The following is a 23228-nucleotide window of genomic DNA, read 5'->3' on the forward strand; positions in this document are numbered from 1 at the left end:
TAATTGTAAAGTGGGATTATTAGGTGTTCAGTTCACAGTGAAGATGTAAAGAGACTGGCGGTATCAGTCTGGGTCCCAGCAAGGAACAATCCAGTTCAGATGTCTCAAGACACTATCATTAAGGGGGCTATTTACAGCATTGTGGTCAAGGGAGGGCAACCAGCAAAGGATAAACTCAGAGATGAACAGAGTAGGAAGTCTTCCCCACTCTAGACCTGAAGGGGAAGAGGCAGGAAATAGTGCTACCAGAGCCCAGACAGATCAGGGGCCATGGTGGGAGCCACATAGGAGGAACAAGTAACCAGACCTGGGAAGTCAGATGCTCCCCGTGGACTATGAGCCTGTTAGGAAAGCAGAAGCATCATTGGTAGGCTGCATTCTGTAAGAGAGCACCCCAATCTCACCAGATACCATCAGGATATAGTGCCTGCTGGCACTACAATGGAGCCTGCATTAGGCCCTTCCAGTCTTATCAGCCCAGCTGCTTCTGGGTGGTGGGCTATGGTGGCAACATGGGTGAAGTCCAAGAGTGCACATGAGCACACCTTTTGTTGAAGAATGAATCCCTGAGTAGGAAGTGATATTGTGTGTGTTGTAACAGATATAGGGTCAAATGAGAATGAGATGGTTGGATAGTATCATCGACTATTCAGTAGACATGAACTTGAGCAAACTCTGGGAGATGATGAAGGACAGGGAAGCCTGGCATGTTGCAGTCCACAGGGTTGCTAAGAGTCAGACATGACTGACTGAACAAGGGTCAAATGTAGAATTAAAACACAAGACCATCTTCCCAGGCTCAGGTATACTGTCCCGTGGGCCTTGAAACAGCACTGTCTGCATAAAATAACAAAGCCTCATCTGGCTCCTCCAGCTCTTGATCCTGACCTCTCGTCCTAAGGGCTGGAATCTCATCCAAGGGGCCAAAGGGGCAGGCCAGCTCCCCACTCCTCAGACTCTCCCTCTCACCCATCTCTCCCAAGACCCCAAGTGTTAGTTGATCAGTCATGTCCAACTCTTTGCGACTCCATGGACTGAAGGGCACCAGGATCCTCTGTCCATGGAATTCTCCAGGCCAGAATATTGGAGTGGGTTGCTGTTCCCTTCTCCAGGGGTTCTTCCCAACTCAGGGATCGAACTCAAGTCTTCTGCACTGCAGGCAGATTCTCTCACAACTGAGCCACCAAGGAAGCCCCCAAGTCCCCAGGACCTTATCAATACAACTAACAAAGGAACAATCTCCTCCTTCACTGCAAACCAAAGTTCCCGTGCACAACAATGGAGGTAGGAAGATACCCGGAAGGTAGGGTGTTGTTCTGGAACCTCTGCTTAGCCAGGGGCCAATGGAGTTTATGGGGAGAGGAGGGGAGGAATGCTGTAGGACTCTTTCTCACCAGTAGCACCTGAGCTGTAGCCACAAAGGCCTCTCATACTTGGGTAGGAGCACCCCTGGACAAGCTGTGACTCACAGTGCTCATGCTGCCACCTGTTCAGAGCATGTGAATTCTGCAAGCAGCATTTCTAAGTCTTCTCTTCCCTGATGCTGAGAGGAACAGAAAAAGAGGCAGAAGAGGCAATGGTCCAAATTTGATCATTTTTTCCCCTTTGCTGACCTGGCCCCTTCTGAACCTGCTGCTGCTGTGGGAATGTTTGCAGACAGCACAGATTTAGGGCGCCCTCCCGTCACACTTCTAAGTCGTTTCATAATTACAATCCCTTCCTCCAAACTAGGCTTGCTCATGCTGCTGCTATGCTGCTAAGTCACTTCAGTCGTGTCCGACTCTGTGTGACCCCATAGACGGCAGCCCACCAGGCTCTCCTGCCCCTGGGATTCTCCAGGCAAGAACACTGGAGTGGGTTGCCATTTCCTTCTCCAATGAATGAAAGTGAAAAGTGAAAGTGAAGTTGCTCAGTCGTGTCCCACTCTTAGCGACCCCATGGACTGCAGCCTACCAGGCTCCTCCACCCATGCGATTTTCCAGGCAAGAGTACTGGAGTGGGGTGCCATTGCCTTCTCCGAGGCTTGCTCATAGGTCATCCCAAACTTCAAGTCTTAAAAATGTTCTCTTATGACTATGAGCTTCCTTGATGGTTCAGGCAGTGAAGACTCCGCCTGCAATGCAGGAGACTTCGGTTAGATTCCTGGGTGGGAAGAATCCTCTGGAGAAGGGATAGGCTACCCACTTCAGTATTCTTGGGATTTCCTGATGTTTAGACGGTGTAGTAAAAAAAAAAAAAAAAAAAATCCGCCTGCAATGTGGGAGACCTGGGTTCGATCCCTGGGTGGGGAAGATCCGCTGGAGGGAGGAGGGCACGACAACCCACTCCAGTATTCTTCCCTGGAGAATCCCCACGGACAGAGGAGCCTGGCGGGCTACAGTCCACGGGGTCGCAAAGAGTCGGACACGACTGAGCGACTAAGCACACAGCATACACGGTGGTTGGAACTAAAATTAAGATAATCATGCCTTCGCGCACAAAACTTCCCACTGCAGTGCAGCTGTTCTGAGAAGCTACTGAAATAAAAGAGCACTATACGCCCCTAACTCACACCTCTTCCAAGCACCAGGAAAGGACGGTTACGTTAACTTGAGGCAGGAGAAATACTCTTCAGAATTGCGTGAAACCGAACCAAGGCTCTCTTCCTCTGCGCTTGCGCAGGGGAAGACGGTCCCTCCCCGGAAGGAAGCCCGGTCCTCCGGGTTTTACGCAGACGCAGAGCTCTACCTCCGGGCGGAACTGGGGCGTCCCGGGCCCCTGCAAAAGCTAAACACCCGGTGTGAAAGGAAGGTGGCCCCGGGCGGGGCGGGACGCATGCGCGGCAGCACGCGCCGGGGGGGGAAGGGCTGAGGAGCGGAAGGGGCGGCCGGCTGCTCGCGGTGCGGAGCAGGGTCAGGATGGACGAGGACGTGCTGACCACCCTGAAGATCCTCATCATCGGCGAGAGCGGCGTGGGCAAGTCCAGGTGAGACGGGTCTGCGAGCCGTGACGACAGTGGCGGGCTCTCCTCCTCGGTGGCGGCTTGTTTCTTGGGGCCCCGGCGGGAACGGTAAACGGCGGCGGGCCGGGCCGGGCCGGGCCTGGCCGGGGCGAACTCGGCTCGCGGCCCCGCGGCCTCGGCCCGGCCTGGTTCCCTGGATCGCGTCCCCTGCTGTCGCACCGGGAGAAGAGCGATTCCGAGGGCGCCGCTGGGCCGGCCGGGTCGCCGCCGCAGAGGCGCCTAGGGCGTGGCGGGCGGGTCGGGGCCCGAGTCCCGCGGAGGGAAGAGGCCTCCCAGCCCCAGGGATCGAGCTGCCTGTCACCCCGCGAGCGGAGAGCTTGTGACTTGACCATCGTGGGATTTCTGTCGGGCTTTCTCTAAATACGTGAAGTTCTGCACAGGAAGTTTCGTGACGCCATAGGTCACATTCCTGGCCTATTTGGGTGCACCCCGTAGCCAATTATTCTTTTTTTTTTTTTTAATGAGTCAGCTGTGAAAGAACTCGTAAGTCTTCTGACTGCTTAAATAATTCACTTTGGTCTAAGATGCAGGAGCTTAAGCTATGGGCCACTTTTGAGAATCCAGTGTAATTGTTGTTTCTTGCTCTGCCACGTCATATAGAGGTAACGAAACACGTTAGTATGTGTCTTTTCTTTTTGACGGTTTTTGCCGGGGGCGGGGGGCGGGTAATAATGTTGACAGTAGTTAAAGTTGAGTATTAGGGAAGACGTGGAGCCTGCTGGGTGTTGGGCAAGAGCTCTGATTTCATCCAGGTCTTAGAGCAAAGTTCTCCAGGTGATGTTATCCTTGTCATCCGATTATGAGTAGGGTGAGTAGGGTGTGTCCCAGGCTGCTTTGATCTTTAAATGAGATCCAAATTCCAGAAGCTGTAAACAATTTCATATTTTAGCTATGCCTCCTTATAAGCTTATCTTTCAAATTACTTCGTGAGATCTTATTTTTTTTAAGATATTTAAGCATTTGAAATCTGTAATGTGTTCTGCAGCTTTATGTACTTTTAAAGCATGACAGTATATTTTCATAGTTTCCCTCTTTTGATGTACTTTGTGTATTGGAATGAGGAATTTGTATGTAACAAGGAATAAAGAAATGAAACACTGCAGACTAAAAAAAAATAGTATGTGTGTGTGTATGTCTTATTTAAAGGGCTGAGTAATATTTTCATTATCAGTATCTAGTATATGTGAGAGTTAAAAAGTTAAGTAATATGTGAACATTGTCTTAGGAATTCCCTGGCCACGTGACCTTTTTTTCTTCTTGAGATGTGACTCCCGTTTAGGTTAAGGCATATGAAATTGCTGATTTTGAAGTCAAGAGTGGTTGGATGTTGTTTTGTGTGGTTCAGCCCAAAACATGATTGGTTGGTGCCTATTCTAAGTGTATTGGAGGGATGATTGAGTGAAGCTCGCTTTGTCATGCCCCACTCTTTGCAACCCCATGGACTATACAGTCCATGGAATTCTCCAGGCCAGAAGACGAATGGGTAGCCCTTCCCTTCTCCAGGTGATCTTCCCAACCGAGGGATTGAACCCATGTCTCCTGCTTTGCAGGTGGATTCTTTGCCTCTGAGCCACCAGGGAAGCCCAAAGTACACTCCTATTGTTGTTATTGTTCTGTAGTTGCTAAGTCACAGTGAAAGTTGATATTCTTTCTCTGGAGTAAAATCTGTTAAGTGGATTTATTGGTTTCCTTGGTCCCCTCCTGGCAAACAAATTTATTTGGAGCTTATCTGCTCCAATTTTAACACCCTTACCTCTTGAAGAAAGGATTACATTTAGGGAGAAAGTTACCTTATCTTTCCAGCTGGATATACATTACTGGTGGACATGATATGCTCTGGAAAAAAACTTGGAACGCTTATCTTCCTAGATAAAATGAGAATAAGTGACTTTAGAAGCCTGGGCTTCCCTCATAGATCAGTCAGTAAAGAATCTGCATGCAACGCAGGAGACGCAGGTTCGATTCCTGGGTTAGGAAGATCCCCTGGAGAAGGAAATGGCAACCCACTCCAGTATTCTTGCCTGGAGAATCCCATAGACAGGGGAGCCTGGCGGGCTACAGTCCATGGGGTCGCCAAGAGTCGGACGTGACTTAGCAACTGAACTACTACTTAGAAGCCTATGCTTTTTAAGGGGCCTCCCAGGTAGTGCAAGTGGTAAAGAAACCTGCCTGCCAGAGCAGGAGACACAGGAGACTTGGGTTCCATCACTGGGTCAGGAAGATCCCTACTCCAGTATTCTTGCCTGAAGAATTCCGTGGACAGAGGAGCCTGGTGGGCTACAGTCCATAGGGTTGCAAAGAGTTGGACATGACTGAAGCCATTTAGTGTAGCATGCTTTTTAAGGTGAGTTAGTACAAAAACATTTGACATCAATACAATCCTACAGGATTGTTCTAACCAATAGTTTCTATTTCTCTGTAAATCTAGAATTAATGAAAGTGAGGCATCACGTATGTTGTTGAGAAATCATTGCACAACAAAGGAGATCTTAACTCATTCAAACTAGTGGGTTATTTTTCCAGTTTATTTTATACTTAGAGTTAATAAAACATGTGAGAGCAGCCGGGAGATCAGAATGATGAAACTGGTGCTGCCACTTGTGTGACCTTGTGTGTGACACTCAGACACTCTAGGCCTTCATCTCTTTGTTTCAGAAGTGAGGTTGGAGTAGAAATCTCTCAAACCTATCTAGTGTTAGATGTGTAGTATTCTTTGATTCCGTGGCTAGCGCATAGTGAAGTAAAGAAGTAGCAAGGTGTTTCAGAACTGGAAGGGATTATAGAGACCTGCTGTTATTTACTTTGCTGTCCCTTCTGTGTCTCTTACATCCCTGTCCTTTTTGACCAGTTTCATTTGTAAACTGAGAAATGCACCTTAGTGATAATCACACTGATTAATTATAGATTTGGTCTCCTCCAAGTGGAATGGCAGAAGTTATTCCTTCCATCTACAGCTCAGTATTTTGCTCCTTAACCGTTGAAAATGAAGGCTTAACCATACATGCTTTAGAACGGTGTTGCTTAATCATTTTCGGGTTGTGGATTCCTTTCAAAATCTAGGAGAGAAGTAGACTCCCTACCTAGAAAAATGCACATGTAGAATTTAGGATACATTTTCATCTGACAGTGTAGCCATGGCTAAGATCTGCTCCCTTATCCTCAGAGCCTATATTAAAATTTGTTGTTTTACCTCCTTGCCTTTCCTGACAAAATACCGTTAATGACAAGTGATGTTTTAAGGATTAGTAATTATATAAGAAAACCCCCTGGCTCAGTATCTGGCTCGTTGTCCAAGTTCAATGAATAATAGCCCATACTGTTCTTATCAATTATGTTATTGTTATGGTATCATTACCACTAGTGCTAGGTAAGGGTCTACATTTTTGTAATATTTTCTTTGGTGACATGAGTATAAATACACAACTTTTCTATTGTTAAATTATGAGTAACTGAAATTTTTTGGCTTCCCTAATTTGAAGTTTAATGTTGGGGAGAGAAGAAAATTTTTATGAGTAGTCTTTTAAGATTCTTAGTAGTGCTGTCACCTAATTCATGTTGGAATTAAATAAAATTATAGTTCAGTGTTAAGTAGAAAAAGCTCCAGTTTGATTCTTTTGTCTTACTTTGCTTTTGTCGTGCTGGTTTTGTGATCACCAGAAAGCAAAACTGGGAAAGGGAGAGTTAGTCCTTCAAATTGAATTAATGACACTGGGTTTGGAAAGTGCCAAGAGGCCATTATGTTTTGCAATATACCCTGTGGACAAAAAAAAAAAAAATCTTTAGCAGCAGTAATTACAGTCTATAGAAATAGTCATACATTTTTTTGTCCCCTGAAATTCAGACATAAGATAGTTATTGTCTTGATTTTATTAATACAATTAAGTCAATAGAATGGTGTCATCCTACTTAGGGATAATGTGAGGGGAGATTTATTAATTTTATAAATCTAAAAGCAAGGAGATCAAACCAGTCCATCCTAAAGGAGATCAGTCCTGGGTGTTCTTTGAAAGGACTGTTGCTAAAGCTGAAACTCCAATACTTTGGCCACCACATGCGAAGAGTTGACTCATTGGAAAAGACCCTGATGCTGGGAGGGATTGGGGGCAGGAGGAGAAGGGGACGACAGAGGATGAGATGGCTGGATGGCATCACCAATTTGATGGACGTGAGTTTGGGTGAACTCTGGGAGTTGGTGATGGACAGGGAGGCCTGGCGTGCTGCGGTTCATGGGGTTGTAAAGAGTCGGACACGACTGAGCAACTGAACTGAAAGGGCTTTAATAAAAACTTAGGTTTTAGTTTTGAAGAACTTCTAATAACTGACATTTCTGCCTTATATTAAATAAAATAATTCTGGAAGATAAAATCTTGGAATACTTTTGTGATTATCTTTTCCTTTCATTTCATGCCTTCCTTTCTTTCTTTACCATTTCCTAGGTGTACTCCTTCATTATCCCTTACTATAATCATGGCAGTTGTCTTCTGTTGATTTTCTTAGGGTTTTTTTTTTTTTTTTGCTGGCATTAACTTTTCAAAATATAGAGCAGTTCCTGCCATTCCTTTCTTTGACAGCCTTTGGTAGCTGCATATTGCCGACTTGCTTTCATGTGCCTTACCCAGCATTGCCAGAGGAAACCTACTCTAGCCAGCATGTGACCTTCAGCCTTTACTTTTATTGTATCTCTTCTTCCCACTTGGTAATAGTCAGACTACTTGTTTCAAAATGCTCGATTTCACACCTTTCTGTTTTTACCTGAATTCGGAGTGGATGAAGCATTAGATTTCTTAAAATTTTAATTTGTTGCATTCCAAGAGACTTCCTCTTCCCCTTTTGTCCATGTCGGTTAAAGCATTACATGTTTGCTAATACCATTTTCTCAGAAGAGCATACCAGTAGTTATATAAAAAAAAAACAAAAACCTCTTTTCACACTTAGGAAATGGAGCATGGGAAATAAGTTTTCTAGTAAACTACTTTGCTTTGGGGATTCTTTAATTGCCTTTCCAATAATTTAATTCCTCTGAATATACCTGCAATGAGGCCATGTTTCTGGAAGCTGACTACATTAGCTCTTTGAAGTTGTGTCTAACTTGTGACAAAATACAGCAGTCAGGAAGATTTATCAAATGTTGAGAAAGAAAAGTTGAATTACTAATCTGTCTTTTTGACATCTCTTTTAGCCTGCTCTTGAGGTTCACAGATGATACTTTTGATCCAGAACTTGCAGCAACAATAGGTAAGCCCATGTTTAAAATTTTAGTAGAAATGCCAAATACTTTGTTGCCTTCAGGCTGTTTTATCTAACTCCCCCTACCCATCCTCTCACTACCCCACTGCTTCCATGTCTGTCAAAATCTTACTTGTCTTTCTAGTGTTACCTTTGGTAGTCATTCAGTTTCCAAAGTCTTTGTAGATCTAATCAAGCAAAAATGTAACTTCCATTGCTGTTGTCTTATGGTTCTTTGTTAACACTGAGGATGTTATGATTATCTTTATACACATTCTTGTGCTGTGGGACGTCTTTTATTTAGCAGCATACAGTCATTTGAATGTTTATTGTATGCCAGGCACTGTCCTAAGAGGTGGGTTATGGTCATCAATAATACAAACGTGGTGTCTGTCATAATGGACCTAGCAGTGTCACTCACAGTAGAGTGTGTTGGTTTTGTATTTTTAGCATTTCATATAGTATCCAACATGTTTCTGGCAACATATTTATTGATATTAGTTATTAAAGACTTGTGTGCATAAATACCTTTTAAAAACTGAAGTTTAGATTGCCTGAAAGTGGTTTGCCATACCAGCTTATTAGAATATATGAGAAGATAGAGCTAGATAATTTGGTATCACATGTTTAGGGAATAGATGACAATGTAAAGGTTCAAGAGACAACTTGTAGTAGTAGAAAGAGCTGAGTCAGAGCAGTATGATCATCTTGGCTCTGCCTCAAACGTTGTCATCTTGAGGGAGTCATTAACTTCCTTGTCCTCATCTGTAAGTTGGAAGTAATTTGGGCGAGAGAATACATTTTTCTTCCAGCTCTAAAATTTGATGATCTGATGAGTAGAATGTAGTAAAGATCTGATCTTGTATTACAATTAGGGAAAGTGTCTTTATCAGATTCCTGAAATGTTCACATTTATAACATATGCTTTAGCATTCTCTCCACATACACATGCACAGTATTCTTGGTTTTTTCGAATTGTTTGAGAGAAAATTGCATTCAGTATCTTCAGTGTCTTTAACTCTAAGTACTTTAACGTATATGTCCTTGATGAGCATGGATACAGTTCTCCTGTATACAGATAGATTTTTATCAGTTGTCCCGCTAATATCGTATATACCAAAGGAAAGAATTGTTTCTGGTCCAGAGTCCAGTCCAGGATCCTACATTGAACTTTGCTGTCATTTTTCCTTAGTCTCTTTTAATCTGAACAGTTCTTCATTCTTTCTCTGTCTCTGTGGCCTTGGCATTTTTGAAGAGCATGTGCAGGCCAGTCATTCTGTAGAATATCCTTCCACTGCAGCTGTCCATGTGTCCTCATGGTTAGATTCAGGTTGTGCATTTTGGGCAGGAATTCTCAGCGGAGCTTCTCAGAGCGTGCCGTGTATCGGTGCCGTTAGTGGTGACTGGCCTCCGTTACTTGGATGAAGTGCACCATGTCTCTTCATGTCCACTGTCATTCCAGCTCCGGTGGTTGTTGAACTGTGGTTTTTCAAATCCTATCTTTCCATTTACATTTCTTACTTAGAATTCTGTAAGGAAGAGCTTTGGATGTGAGTCTGAGCAAACTCCAAGAGATGGTGGAGGACAGAGAAGCCTGACGGGCTACAGTCCTCGAGGTCACAAAGAGTCGGACAGGACTTAGTGACTAAACAACAACAGCAGAGGAAAGGCTCTTCTTCGTTTCTATCAACATGATCTCATGGTGCCTCTGAATTTAATAAATTATATCAGGCATTACTTCTCTTTTGTATGACATATTAGCATTGACAGATTTACCGTTATGTATGAAAATGGAATCATTTAAAACACTACTAGTTCAAAATCTGTTTAATTTGGTTTTGGTATATTATTTGCTTCTTTAAAAAATGAGCTATTAGTAAAACTTGATTTTACTCAGAACATCCCTGGTATTGGATAAGCAAAGAGTAGAAGAATAGTAACTGGCAGGGAAAAAAATGTACCTAGAGTTAAATACTGGCTTCCCTGGTGGCTCAGACAGTAAAGTGTCTGTCTACAATGCAGGAGACCCGGGTTCAATCCCTGGGTCGGGAAGATCCCCTGGAGAAGGAAATGGCAATCCACTCCAGTACTATTGCCTGGAAAATCGCATGGACAGAGGAGCCTGGTAGGCTACAGTCCATGGGGTCGCAAAGAGTCGGACACAACTGAGCAACTTCACTTTCACTTTCAGAGTTAAATACTAAGGGAATGATCCTATATATAATATAAACTTGTTCTTTAAGCTCTAAGTCTTGTCTGACTCTGAGACCCCATGGACGATAGCCTGTCCTCTGCTTGGGATTTCCCAGGCAAGAATACTGGAGTGGGTTGCCATTCTTTCTCCAGAGATTGTTCCTGTTCCAGGGATCGAATCCTCAATTCCTGCATTGGCAGGCAGATTTTTTATCGCTGCCAGGGAAGCCCATAGTATAAATTGTCTTCGTTTCAAACCCAAATGTCATTGGGTTCTTAAAGATTGACAGATGATTTGTTGTCTTTATTACTAAAAAGGTTCTGCTTTAAAAACAAATACTAAGATTAGCATACTGAAAGAACATGCATAATTTGTTCCCCCAGTCGACCCTGGGTCTTGAAAAGAATCTTTAACATTTTGGCATCAGATAGTTTTCTGCTCTAGGTTATAACCAATATACACATGAGGTTTTGAAATAAAAATAATTATCTTAGTTGTTAATGGCCATATGAAAAATAGTATTTTGTGGAAAGTTAGTATTTTACCTCACAATGTAATAGTAAGTAAAGCATACCTTTATCTTTCAGTAATGTAGTGAGACATTCAAGTTTCTATCATGTATAAAATACTAAGGTTAATTGTTGGACTTTGGGTTTGAAGATGGTACTATTAAGTTGGCATTTTCTTCTGCTTTCTGGGAATTGGCTATTAACAACAAAGAGGGAAAAACTAAAATACAAAGCACATGGTCTGCTAAGCCACAAAACTGGAATGGCTGCCTGAAGCAGTGGAGACCAGGCAGGCCACCTATGAGAGAAAGTGGACGATGCCATGGCTGCAGAGCTTGGAGCCAGCAGGAGATGCTTCATGAGTTTGAGAGGCCCACCTTGAGGTGCAAAACCTGTTAGCCTTTGTAAAAGCAGAATGGCTTCTCAAGCCAACGGCAGGAGTTTCCCTGTCTCTGGTTTGATTTTGAGAAGTTGGGAAATGAAACCAAACAAGGCGTCACACAGACAAGGGGAGGTGATGCCTTTGACTAATGTTAAGGCCTTCCGTCTGCTCTGGATGTTGAGAAGTAAATAGCTAACTGATTCTCATGTAAAACCCTGAATCAAAACAAAATTTTGCTGGTACAGAACTCATCCCACTATGGCCTTCTGTATTAGCTTCCTGTAGACAGCTTGTCTAGGAAAACCTCATCACTTTCAGTGATGAGTTGGCAGAAAGAATCCAGCTCAAGGCCGCTACTGCCATTCAAGAATTGAAAAAGGAGAAAGGAATGGAAAAACAAAGGACAGGTGAAGAATATTCATCAGAGGAAAATATTTCTGTAAAGAAGATGAAAATAATGATCCAACATCTTCCATGAATTTAAGACCCTTAATGGAAATATTTATCAGTGAGAACACAAAACAGTGGTATGAGGTCAGGGAAGAGACAATGTGACCACATGAGAAAGTGCAGTGTAAGCTGACTGAGTGGAAAGAAAAATAAGATAAAATAAAACTATGGCTGAAGTGAAGATGAAATTGGAGGGCTCACAAGGGACAGTAGAGACTGTGGAAAACACAGTAAAGAACAATAAGCTAGAAATGGATGAGTGGTAGAATTTACCCAAATGAATAAGAATGTTAAATTAGAGTGAGAAAACATGGGAATCACAAAAGAAGATTGTTATATAGTCTGTTTTCATCTTAAAGAAGAAACATAATGAAACAGCCAATATTCAATGATATAATCCAAGGTAACATTTCTGACATAAAAATAAACACACACACAGACAAAACTGTAAGAATATTTGACCAGGCTTTTGTTACATGGGAATGTTTTGGGGGGAAAAAAACATTAGATTTTTCTTTTTTCCATGGCCAGGCCATAAGATGATGCTTAATCATGTCTTTATCTGAAGTACTTAATCAGCTGCATTAGATACAGTTGGTTGAATTTAAGCGTGGATGTTAGATCTAGTCTGAGTAAGTAGCCACAATTTTCTTTATGTATTCTGTTTGTTTTTTTAATTTACCCTTCCTAAAGAAACCTTTGAATACAAAAAGTGCTTTAAATAAAACCTTTCAAATAAAGAGAAAATTTAGAACGCGTTCTCTACTTAAGACAGGTTCACAAACTACTTCTTAATTTGTAAGACTTAAAGTTGTTACAAATGCTAAATTATTTTGTGAGGGTTGATGCATTTCAGCTAAAGTTACACGAATTCTGGTTGTTGTTGGTTGACTTAGGTCAGTGATTCTTATTACCTCCTTAGTAGGTTTTTAAAAATACCCATTTTGGCTTCTCAGTAAAGCGTCTGCCTAAATGCGGGAGACCCAGGTTCAATCCCTAGGTCGGGAAGATGTCCTGGAGAAGGAGATGGCAACCCACTGCAGTATTCTTGCCTGGAAAACCCCATGGACAAAGGAGCCTGGTAGGCTACAGTCCATGGGGTCGCAAAGAGTCCAACATGACTGAGCGACTTCCCTTTCACATTTTGGCTTCTAAGGGCAGATATAAGATCTCCATCCACATGTTACTTTATCGTTTGAGCTTACGTAACAGAAAGATGACTTAATGAAAATAGAAAGCAGCTAATACATCTTGTTTAATGTCATAACATAAACTTGTTAAAATACTTGGAAATGTAATATAACCTAAAGAAAAAAAGAACTATTCTATTTCATATAATTTAATTTAGGTAAACATTTTAAATGGAGTAAAGCAATAAATACGGCTCTGACATTTCATTATTTCAAATAATGTCAAATGGTCTTCATCATATATAAATTGTTTCTTTTTTCCAGTCTACTTAGAGGCTTTATTAGGAAAGGTTGTGATTTTTTTTTCCCATGTGCTTTTCAGCTCCAACTTAAGGTTGATAGACCTTTTTATACTGAAACGTCCTTGCTTTCCTAGTTAAGTCTTTACTTGCTTTGTTTGATGTATTTCTGGATTTGGTATGTTGCTTTGGGTGGTGTAGTCATTTCCCCAGCACTGATTCTCCCAGTCCACGAACATGGTATGTCTCTGCACTTGTGTCACCTTTGATTTCTTTCATCCAGTTTCTACAGTTTTCTGTGTGCAGGTCTTTTGCCTCCTTGGGGAGGTTTCAGTTCAGTTCAGTCACTCAGTCGTGTCCGACTCTTTGCGACCCCATGAACTGCAGCACGCCAGGCCTCCCGGTCCATCACCAACTCCTGGAGTTCACCCAAACTCATGTCCATTGAGTTGGTGATGCCATCCAACCATCTCATCCTCTGTCGTCTCCTTCTCCTCCTGCCCTCAATCTTTCCCAGCATCAGGTCTTCTCAAATGAGTCAACTCTTCGCATGAGGTGACCAAAGTATTGGAGTTTCATCTTTAACATCAGTCCTTCCAGTGAACACCCAGGACTGGTCTCCTTTTGGATGAACTGGTTGGATCTCCTTGCACTCCAAGGGACTCTCAAGAGTCTTCTCCAACACCACAGTTCAAAAGCATCAATTCTTTGGCACTCAGCTTTCTTTATAGTCCAACTCTCACATCCATACATGACTACTGGAGAAACCATAGCCTTGACTAGACAGACCTTTGTTGGGGAGGTTTATTCCTAGGTTATTTTCTTTTTGTTTTGGTGGTAAATGGGATTGTTTCTTCAATCTGTCCTTCTTATCTTTCATTGTTAGTGTATAGGAATGCTAGCAATTTCTGTGTACGTATCCTGGAATTTTACTGAATTCACTGATGATCTCTAGTAGTTTTCTGGTAGCATCTTTATAAGGTTGAGGAAATGTCCTTCTATTTGTAGTTTGCTATTTCTACCTTCTGTCTCTATGAACCTTTCCTGCCTTCTGTCTCTATGAACTTGCCTAGTCTATAGAATCCTTGTATTAGACTCATATAATATTTTTGTAGACTCATACAGTATTTGTCAATATTTGTAGACTCATACAATATTTGTCCTTTTGTAATTGGCTTATTTCACTTAGCATAGTGTGTTTAAATTTCATGTGTGTTGTAGCATATATCAGAATTTCATTCCATTTCATAGCTGTGTATATCAGAATTTCATTTCATTTTATGACTAATAATATTACATCGTATGTACATACCACATTTTGTTTATCCTTTCATCTCTCCGTGGATACTTGAATTGCTTCCACTTTTTGCCTTTTGTGAATAACAACTGCTGTGAACATTGTACAAGTATCTGTTGAGTTCCTATTGTCAGTTCTTTGGGTCTGTACCTAAGAGTAGAATTGCTGTGTTATATGGTAATTATATTTTTAGCTTCCTGAGGACCCACCAAGCTATTTTTTACAGTGGCTGAACCATTTTACATTCCTACCAGCAATGCACAAGCATTCTAATTATGTCCTTGTCAATGCTTGTTATTTTTTGTTTTTTCTTTAATAATAGTTTTTAATCCATTATGATAGTGTCTCAGTGTGGTTTTAATTTGCATTTCCTTAATGGATAATGATGTTGAGCATCTTATGTGCTTGTTGGCCATTTGTGTTTATTATTTGAAGGATTGTCTATTCAGATCCTTTACCCGTTTTTAAATCATGTTTTCTGTTGTTGAGTTATAGTCATTCTTCATATTAGAAAGCTTTCAAATATTTTTTCTCTCTCTCTTTTTTTAATTTTTGGCTGCACTGGGTCTTCGTTGCGTCGTGTGGGCCTCTCTTGTTGTGGAGCACGGGCTCTGAGGATGCAGGCTCAGTGTTGTGGTGCGCTGGCTTCTTGAGTTGCAGCACAGGCTCTCCAGTTGTGGCCGCTCCCATTTTGTGAGATTTTTTTTTCATACCCCTTTGATGTTGTCCTTCAATGCACGTAAGTTTTTAATTTTGATGAAATCCAGTTTATCTACTTTTCTTTTGTTGCCTGTGTTCCTGGTGTAATAGCCAAAAAAATCATCACCAAATCCCATGTCATGAAAATGTTTTTTCTATGTTTTCTAAGAGTTTTTAAGATCTAGGTGTTACATTTAAGTCTGATACATTTTGTGCTAATTGTATATGGTGTAAGGTAAGGGTCCAACTTCATTCTTCTGTTTGTGAACATCTAATTTTCTGAGCACCATTTATAGAAAAAACTGTCCTTTCCCTACTGCATGTTCTTGGGTTCCTTGTTTACAAAGTCAGTTGGCTGTATATGTGATGGTTTATTTCTGGCCTCTGCCATTGGTTTAAATGTCCTTTATGCTGGCACTGTTCATTTTAGTTATTGCAGTTTTGAGTCAGTTTTGAAGTTGTAAAGTTCGAGTCCTCAATTTTTTTCAGTACTGTTATGTTATTTAATGCCTCTTGTAATTGTGTATGAATTTGAATGTCAGCTTTTCCATTCTGCAAAAATGCTGTTAGAATTTTTATTGGATTGCATTGGATCTGTAGATTACTTTGGGTAATATTGTTATCTTAACAATATTAAGCCTTCCAACTCATGAACAGAACATGTCTTTCACTTACTTGTGTCTTCTTTAATTTCTTTCATCAGTGTTTGGAAGTTTTCAGTGTATAAATATTTAAGCTCCTTGGTTAGGTTTATTCCTGAGTAGTAGTATTGTCATCATCTATTTTTAAAATATTTTATTTTTTTGATGCTATTGTAAATGAAATGATTTTTTTTTAATTTTATTTTTGGATTGTTTATTACTAGGATATAGAAGGAGAAGGCGAGAAGGCAATGGCACCCCACTCCAGTACTCTTGCCTGGAAAATCCCATGGGCGGAGGAGCCTGGTGGGCTGCAATCTGTGGGGTTGCAAAGAGTTGGATACGACTGAGTGACTTCACTTTCACTTTTCACGTTCATGCATTGGAGAAGGAAATGGCAACCCACTCCAGTGTTCTTGCCTGGAGAATCCCAGGGACAGGGGAGCCTGGTGGGCTGCTGTCTATGGGGTCGCACAGAGTTGGACATGACTGAAGTGACTTAGCGGAAGGAGAAGGCAGTGGCACCCCACTCCAGTACTCTTGCCTGGAAAATCCCATAAACAGAGGAGCCTGGCAGGCTTCAGTCCATGGGGTCGCTGGGAGTCGGACACGACTGAGCGATTTCACTTTCACTTTTCACTTCATGCATTGGGGAAGGAAATGGCAACCCACTCCAGTGTTCTTGCCTGGAGAATCCCAGGGATGGGGGAGCCTGTTGGGCTGCCATCTCTGGGGTCGCACAGAGTCGGACACGACTGAAGTGACTTAGCAGTAGCAGCAGGATATAGAAATGCAGTAGATTTTTGCATGTTGGTTTTATATCCTGTAACTTTGCTAAATTCACTTAATAGTTCTAACAGTATTTTTGTATGTGTGTGGAATAGAGTCATTAGGATTTTCTACATATAAGAAATGTTGTCTACATGTGGTCTGTGAACAGAGATAATTTTACTTCTTCGTTCCCAATTTGGATACCTTTTATTTCCTTTTCTTGCCTGATTGCTCTGGCTAGGACTTCCAGTACTCTTGATAATAGAAGTGGTAAGAGTAGACATTCTTATCTTGTTCTGATCTGAGAGGGAAAGCTTTCAGTTCTTTATCAATGAGTATGATGTTAGCTATGGGGTTTTCTTATATATTCAGTTGTGTTTTTTTCTGCATGTCTTAATCTGCTGTTAATCTTATCCTGTGTATTCTCTTTTTAATCTCAGATGTTGTCATTTTTGTCTCTAGATGTTTGTTTTGGATTTTTTTAATCTAGCTCATGTCTGCTTAACTTTCTGAACATGTGGTATATGGCTAGAATTGTTTTTAATATTTGCTAGTTCTCACATCTCTGCTAGTTCTGAGTCAGCTTCTCTTGATCGCTTTTTCATCTTTGATAAGGCACATGCTTCCATTGTTGTGTCCTGGTTTCCCATTCATTGGTATTTCTTTATGGTGCAGTTAATAATGCCTTTGGTAAATTTTCATGTCTCACTTGTTGCTTATTTCAAAGGCTTTGTTGATTATATTACCTAATTTTAGCCAATTTAACCTTCATAAAATAGGCCTGTGCCTAAGGAAAGATTCCTGCAAAGGAACAGAATTGAATATTGTATCAAAAATGCAAGCCCAAATGAACAATTAAAGAAAAGCTGAAGCAACAGTTCTGTGATTTTATAGTTTATGTTAAGAAATATATGTTTGATTCTTGCCACAGAACTCCTAAACTACTGGATTTTCTTTTTTATTATCATTTTTTACAATTTAAATCTATTTCGAATTGGAGAATAATTAATTCACAATGTTGTGTTGCTTTCTGCTATACCCTTGGATTTTCTTAAGTAATAAGAATCATTAAAGATGTCTTTTGTTTATCTGTTCTTTCTTTCCTTTTTTTGGCTGCACCGCACAGCTTATAGGATCTTAGTTCCCCAACCAGGAAGTGAACCCAGGCCCCGGTAGTGAAAGCACCGCATCCTAATCTCTGCACTGCTAGGGAATTCCCAGGATGTTTTTTGTATTTTCAGGCTTTTTTCAACTACACCTGAATTTAGATTACTAATGTGACTTCTAGAAAGCCTCTAAGCCTGGAGGAGAACCAACCATGTGATTAAAGCATTGGAACTTTAGCTCTAGTTTATCTTCCTTACTCCCAGGGTGGGGAAAGGAGCTGGAGATTTTGTTTGTTTAATCATCAAAGGCAAAAGATTTAACCAGCTAAGCCTCCATAAGAAAGCCCATGGATTCAGAGAGCTCTGTGTTGGAGAACACATGGAGATACTGGGAGGATGACATGCGTGGAGAGGGCGTGAGAGCTCTGCCAGTTCCCCACACGGTGCCCTGTGCATCTCTGCCATCTGGCTGTTCCTGGGTTGTGCCCTTTTCTAATAGAATGATTATCTAGTAAGTCAGTAGACTGTTTTCCTAGGTTCTTTGAGCCACTATCTCAAATTAAGTGGGAACCTCTAGTGTATAGCCAGTTGGTCAGAAGCACAGGTAATAACCTGGACATGAGACTGAAATCTGACGTGGGGTGTGGCAGTCTTGTGGGACTGCACTTTTATCTTGTGGGATCTACCTTTTAATGTCAGGAAGATGATGTCAGAACTGAACTGAACTGTGGGACACACATCTGGTGTCCCCGGAAAGTCAAAGAATTGGTTATTAGTGTGTTCAGTGCTGTAGAGGAGGAGAGACAGGAAGGGGTATTTTTTCTAAATAGTCTGCTTCTTTTATGACCTCCTTGTTTGTCATCCACATGAGGTTGAAAAGATAGTTTAATCAAATACAGTGAGAAGTTGGCAAAATCAAATTTATCAGAAAGATTCCCACTGCTGCCACCAATAAAGGCAAATTAATAGCCACTTGCAAAATAGAAGATCCAGACATGGAGAAGAAGCAGATTGAGCATGTAAGAGCTAAAGGGGTCAATGCACACGAGATTCAGCGGAGGAACCAAGGGAGGATAAATGGAAACTGAAGGTTCTGAGTGTAGATGAAGTACCTTTTCAGGCTGCTTGTCTCTTAACTTGGATAGTGGGACTCCAAGGGGAGTGTTTCCTGAGGGTGTTTTCTGTAGGTTTCAAATCTGTCAGAAGAGTAATTTAGAGACAGTTATTCAGAGACAGTCATTAGACTGCCAAGAAATAAACGCAAGAAAGTATAAAAGGGAAAGAGGAAGTGGGAAGGGAGGAGAACAAAAGCACACTGGAACATAGAGTTTCTTTTCCTGGGTAGACTGTGTAGCTGGAGGCTAGCAGGGCCAGTCTGCCCTTGGGCATGTTGTCTTAGGTGTTTAAGGGAAAATAAGTTCTTTGTATTTTCTCTGAAGAACCTTGAGAATTTAACTATAGAGTATATATGACAGGCTGTCTCTATGAAATGTCTACCAATTGCCTTCATTTAGTACCTTGACCAAGTCAAAACCATTCTCATTTGCATTTTTCAAGTTTTTTTTTTTAAGCAAATATAAGTAGAATGTAAAAATTCCATATTTTTAATATAGTTGGTGTGGCATATTTCTTTATATAGGCCTGGTGGACACAAGATTTTTTAACATAAAATTTTTTTTGTTTGGCTACCAAGAAACTACATTTAGGCTACATCCTTGGACTTTTGCAGTCAGCACTGTCCTTTAACTCATGGTTGCCTGACATTCTAAACATGTCTTTATGAACTTCCTTATCACCTTAGCCCAAAACACCACAAACTGTTGTTTTAAAATCCTTGGCATACAGAAAGACCTGGTGTAATGCATGTTTTGAAATGCATTGTATTACCTTATTTGTGTATATAATGGATTACCAGAAGTCATCCAAGAATTGCTAATATATTTCCATATTGATGATAGATGTTCTAGGAAGCATTTAGTATATGAGCATGTATATATATCATGTTAGTTGTGGCTGTCCTGAATTAATTGCAACAAGCTAAAATCTTTTGCAAGTTTCTTTCCAAGTGTCTGGAGTTAATGTTTTCTCTGGCCAGTGAGAGAGACTGCTTATTATTTTTGATACTGTTAAGACACTGGGCAGTCACTGCTCATTTAAGCCAGATGGCATGTGTCAGCTCCTTTTTCTGGAAAGGGAGAGGTTTTGCAGGGCTGCTGTAGTAAACCCTTATGACTTCTTATGGAATTCGTCTTCTCTTTACATAAATCAGTGCTTATAGAGTCTCACTGCTCCTTGAGCACTCCTCTTCACTTACGAATATTCTTGAAGGATTGGGCATAAATGTTTTTGTGTGTAAATTCTCTTTTTGCAGTCATACAGTAGCAAGTGATTATTGATAAAGTTACGTAAAGCGAATACTTTTCTTTAGGACAAAAAGAAAGACAAAGAATTCATAAGGCAAGGAGAGAGTGGCTCTTTTGTAATTTTACCAATCTTCCAAGATGCCCACAGTCAGAATCTGATTTAGGGTGTTGGCCAGCTATGGACAACACTCTTTAATGATAGCTTAGAGCACCTCTGGTAAAGTGCCCTCATCCAGAGATCTTCTCTGCATTAGCACTGTGAATTCTAGCTCTTGACTTTTAATGCGCAGTCACCACCTTACACTGAATTTCTTTTTTTTTTTTTTTTTTAAGTTTTTCAAGAAGTACTGGTGGATGAATGAATTCTACAAGCATTTGGTTTTCATTTCCCTGATTAAATCCTAAGCTGCTAAACTTTAGTGACACTTTTCCTTTCATCTTCACATCCATAACTAAGAATTTGGATGTGAATTTGGGCGTTTAATAAAGTGGCTTTTTTCTTTCTTGGTTTTCTTGATAATTGATTTTTAAAGTTTATTGGAATTCTTATAAAATTTTTCATTTTTTCAAGGTGTTGATTTTAAGGTGAAAACAATTTCAGTGGACGGAAATAAGGCAAAACTTGCAATATGGGTAAGAATTTTTAAAATGTATTTTGTGTAAATATTAAACTTGTACTTTTTGAAGACGCAAAGATTGATGTGTATAGTGTCCTACAGGAGAATGAGCAATTTGTATTAAATAACTTGGGAGATTTGATGCTGGTTACTGGATAGACAATAAGTAGTTATGTTTTATAATTCTGTAATTAGGCAGAGACCTGTTTCACCTGCTCAGATTTTTAAAATATGTAGTCTCTTCAGAATATTTGAAAGCAGTATTTTTTTAAAAAGTCATCTGCCGCAGAGAATCATTGTTATTGAATGTGTTTCTTTGAAGTTTTAAAAAAGACAAGTTACCCTGAACTAGTGCTGAAGGCGGTTGTTGCGGAGAAGGGAATGAAGTAATACTTAGAAAACATGATTTTTCATGTTTGTTAGTGTAAATATCTATAATACTTGAGTTTGCCAACTTTGGATTTTTTGAATACTGATGTCCAGTGTTTTTCCTTACTGGCTTCTTTTCATTTGCCTGTGAACCCAGCTGTTCTGGTCCACATTCTCTGCTAAGTCGACCCCTCCATGGCAGTGCTGAGTGTGGCAGCACTCGCTGTCAGAACCCCCAGGACGCCCAGTCTGTATCTGTTTGCTCCTTCCTGTCTCCGGCCTTCCTGTCTCTCAATCTAAATGTGATTGCTTATATAGTAAATGTGTTACATATAAAATGTATAAAAATACACTCATCAAATCCCCACATCTGCTATAGTTAAATATCTCAGTATATTTTTATAACATGATAATCACATTAGAACTGGTCTGCAGTCAAGTTGAATTATACTTCATCATGATGGTTAAAGAGTAAATGCTGGCTGGGTGTCAGTTACAGATTGAACCAGCAAGTGTTCATGCATTGTATGATGTCATTCATGTTAATGGCATTCTCTGAATGGCACTCTATTTCCAACACGCATTTTATTCCAAATGACTGTGTGTCTTACGGCTTTTTTTTTCCCCCCATTAATTTCTTTCTAAGATACAATACTTTACATGATTGTATCTTGTTTGACCATTCCCCTAAATAAATACTATCAATCAGTACAGTAATGCCTAATAGAAAATAATTTGGAAAATGTTGGACTAGACCATAGTAAAATATATGTTGAGGATTGCTGCCTTCTTTCTGTCCTGAAGTGGAACCTGATTTTCCATGTTTTTCTTGCTTGATTTATAAACTCTTCTGCCCTTGCTCCTGCTTTGAGAAATAGTTTAGGGTGGGATCTGAGGTTTGATGGTTGCTGTGAGATCTTACTTTGATACAGGAGGTTTTTTGTTTGTTTTTAATTTACTTTCTAGTTCCTGCTCAATAAAAATACTAGCTGGCAAGTATTATTGTAGTGACATCTTTATCATAAGCTTATCCCTGTTTTTTAAATGAGAGGCTTCTCCTGACTGTGAGGATAAAAAAATAGTCTCATTCTATTGATAAAAAAGGATAACCAAAGGATAATAGAGAAGAAAGTTCATTTTTAGTCAACGTGTGTATTTTAGTGAACATTCTATAAAATATGTTGAACGCATGCACATTGTCACATGTGTTCATATGCAATTTTCCAAAAGAAAGGATTGTATTTTAATCCTTTCACCTGCTGTCCCTCCCACCGCCCCCCCCCCACCACGCACACATTGTATACATTGTTCTGTGTCAGTACAGAAGTCCATCAGTTTAAATGACCATTTGTATAATGACCAATTATCTTATGACTATAATTTAGTCAACCCTCAGTGAAAGATATTTACAGTGTTAATAGTTTTTCACAAAGATCATCAGTGCCTTGGTGAGCCTCCTGATTTTTACATCTTTGTGCACTTGTCCAGTTACTTTATGATGTATACTTAGAAAGTGAATTATTGGCTGAAAGAATGTGAAGATTTAACATTAAGATTTAGGAAGAAGGTCTTCTGTACTATATATTGTTAATCTTTCTCATTTTTGCCTCTCTCTAATAGTTTTTCACTTATATGTGCATTTCTTTTGATTAGTGAGATTTTTTTCTTATATATGATTGTATTTTAATGAATTTTTGTTAATATGCTTTGCCTTTTTATATTGTGCTCATTTTCTTCATGATTAAAGTCTTTATACAATAAAATTTCTAGCTTTTTGTCATACGCCACGTTTTTTCCACTCTGTCATTTGTCTTCAAAACCTTGAGATGAGTATTTGTTAATGTTCTTGTATGTGTAACACTCTGTTATATGCTGCAGATTTTTTCCCCCTAGTTTGTGATTTACCTTCAAATCTTGTTGAGGATGAGTGTCGGGGGCAAAAGGGGGGTGAGTGTGGTGTTGGGGAGAGATTCTTAGGTCATACCAAGGTTTTAATCTTTACATGATTGAATTAGTCATTTTCTTCATGCTTCTGGGTGTCATGTCGTATATAGGAGGGCCTTCTCAGTCAGTATTAGAAATATATGAATCTGTTGTTGCCTCTCATTTTTCTGTGGTTTTATTCATATATAAATAAAATCAATTCCTCTCCCTGTTGGATGCACGTCCTGGGA

The 23228-nt window shown here is 40.4% G+C and overlaps 1 protein-coding gene across 1 annotated transcript in view; it reads left to right on the forward strand.

The window, feature by feature from the left end:
* Positions 1-2833: 2833 nt before the first annotated feature.
* RAB18 (RAB18, member RAS oncogene family) overlaps positions 2834-23228 on the forward strand; it is a 28738-nt gene continuing 8343 nt past the window's right edge. Inside the window, exons 1-3 of the mRNA XM_086333857.1 lie at positions 2834-2965; positions 8181-8236; positions 20640-20701. Of these exons, the coding sequence (XP_086189983.1) occupies positions 2898-2965; positions 8181-8236; positions 20640-20701 (186 nt within the window). The 5' untranslated portion in view covers positions 2834-2897. The remainder of the gene's footprint in view (positions 2966-8180; positions 8237-20639; positions 20702-23228) is intronic.

Source organism: Bos grunniens, chromosome 13 (genome assembly GCF_055505025.1).
Source record: "Bos grunniens cultivar Pamir isolate PY7600 chromosome 13, Bosgru_T2T1.0, whole genome shotgun sequence".
NCBI classification, from domain to species: Eukaryota; Metazoa; Chordata; class Mammalia; order Artiodactyla; family Bovidae; genus Bos; species Bos grunniens.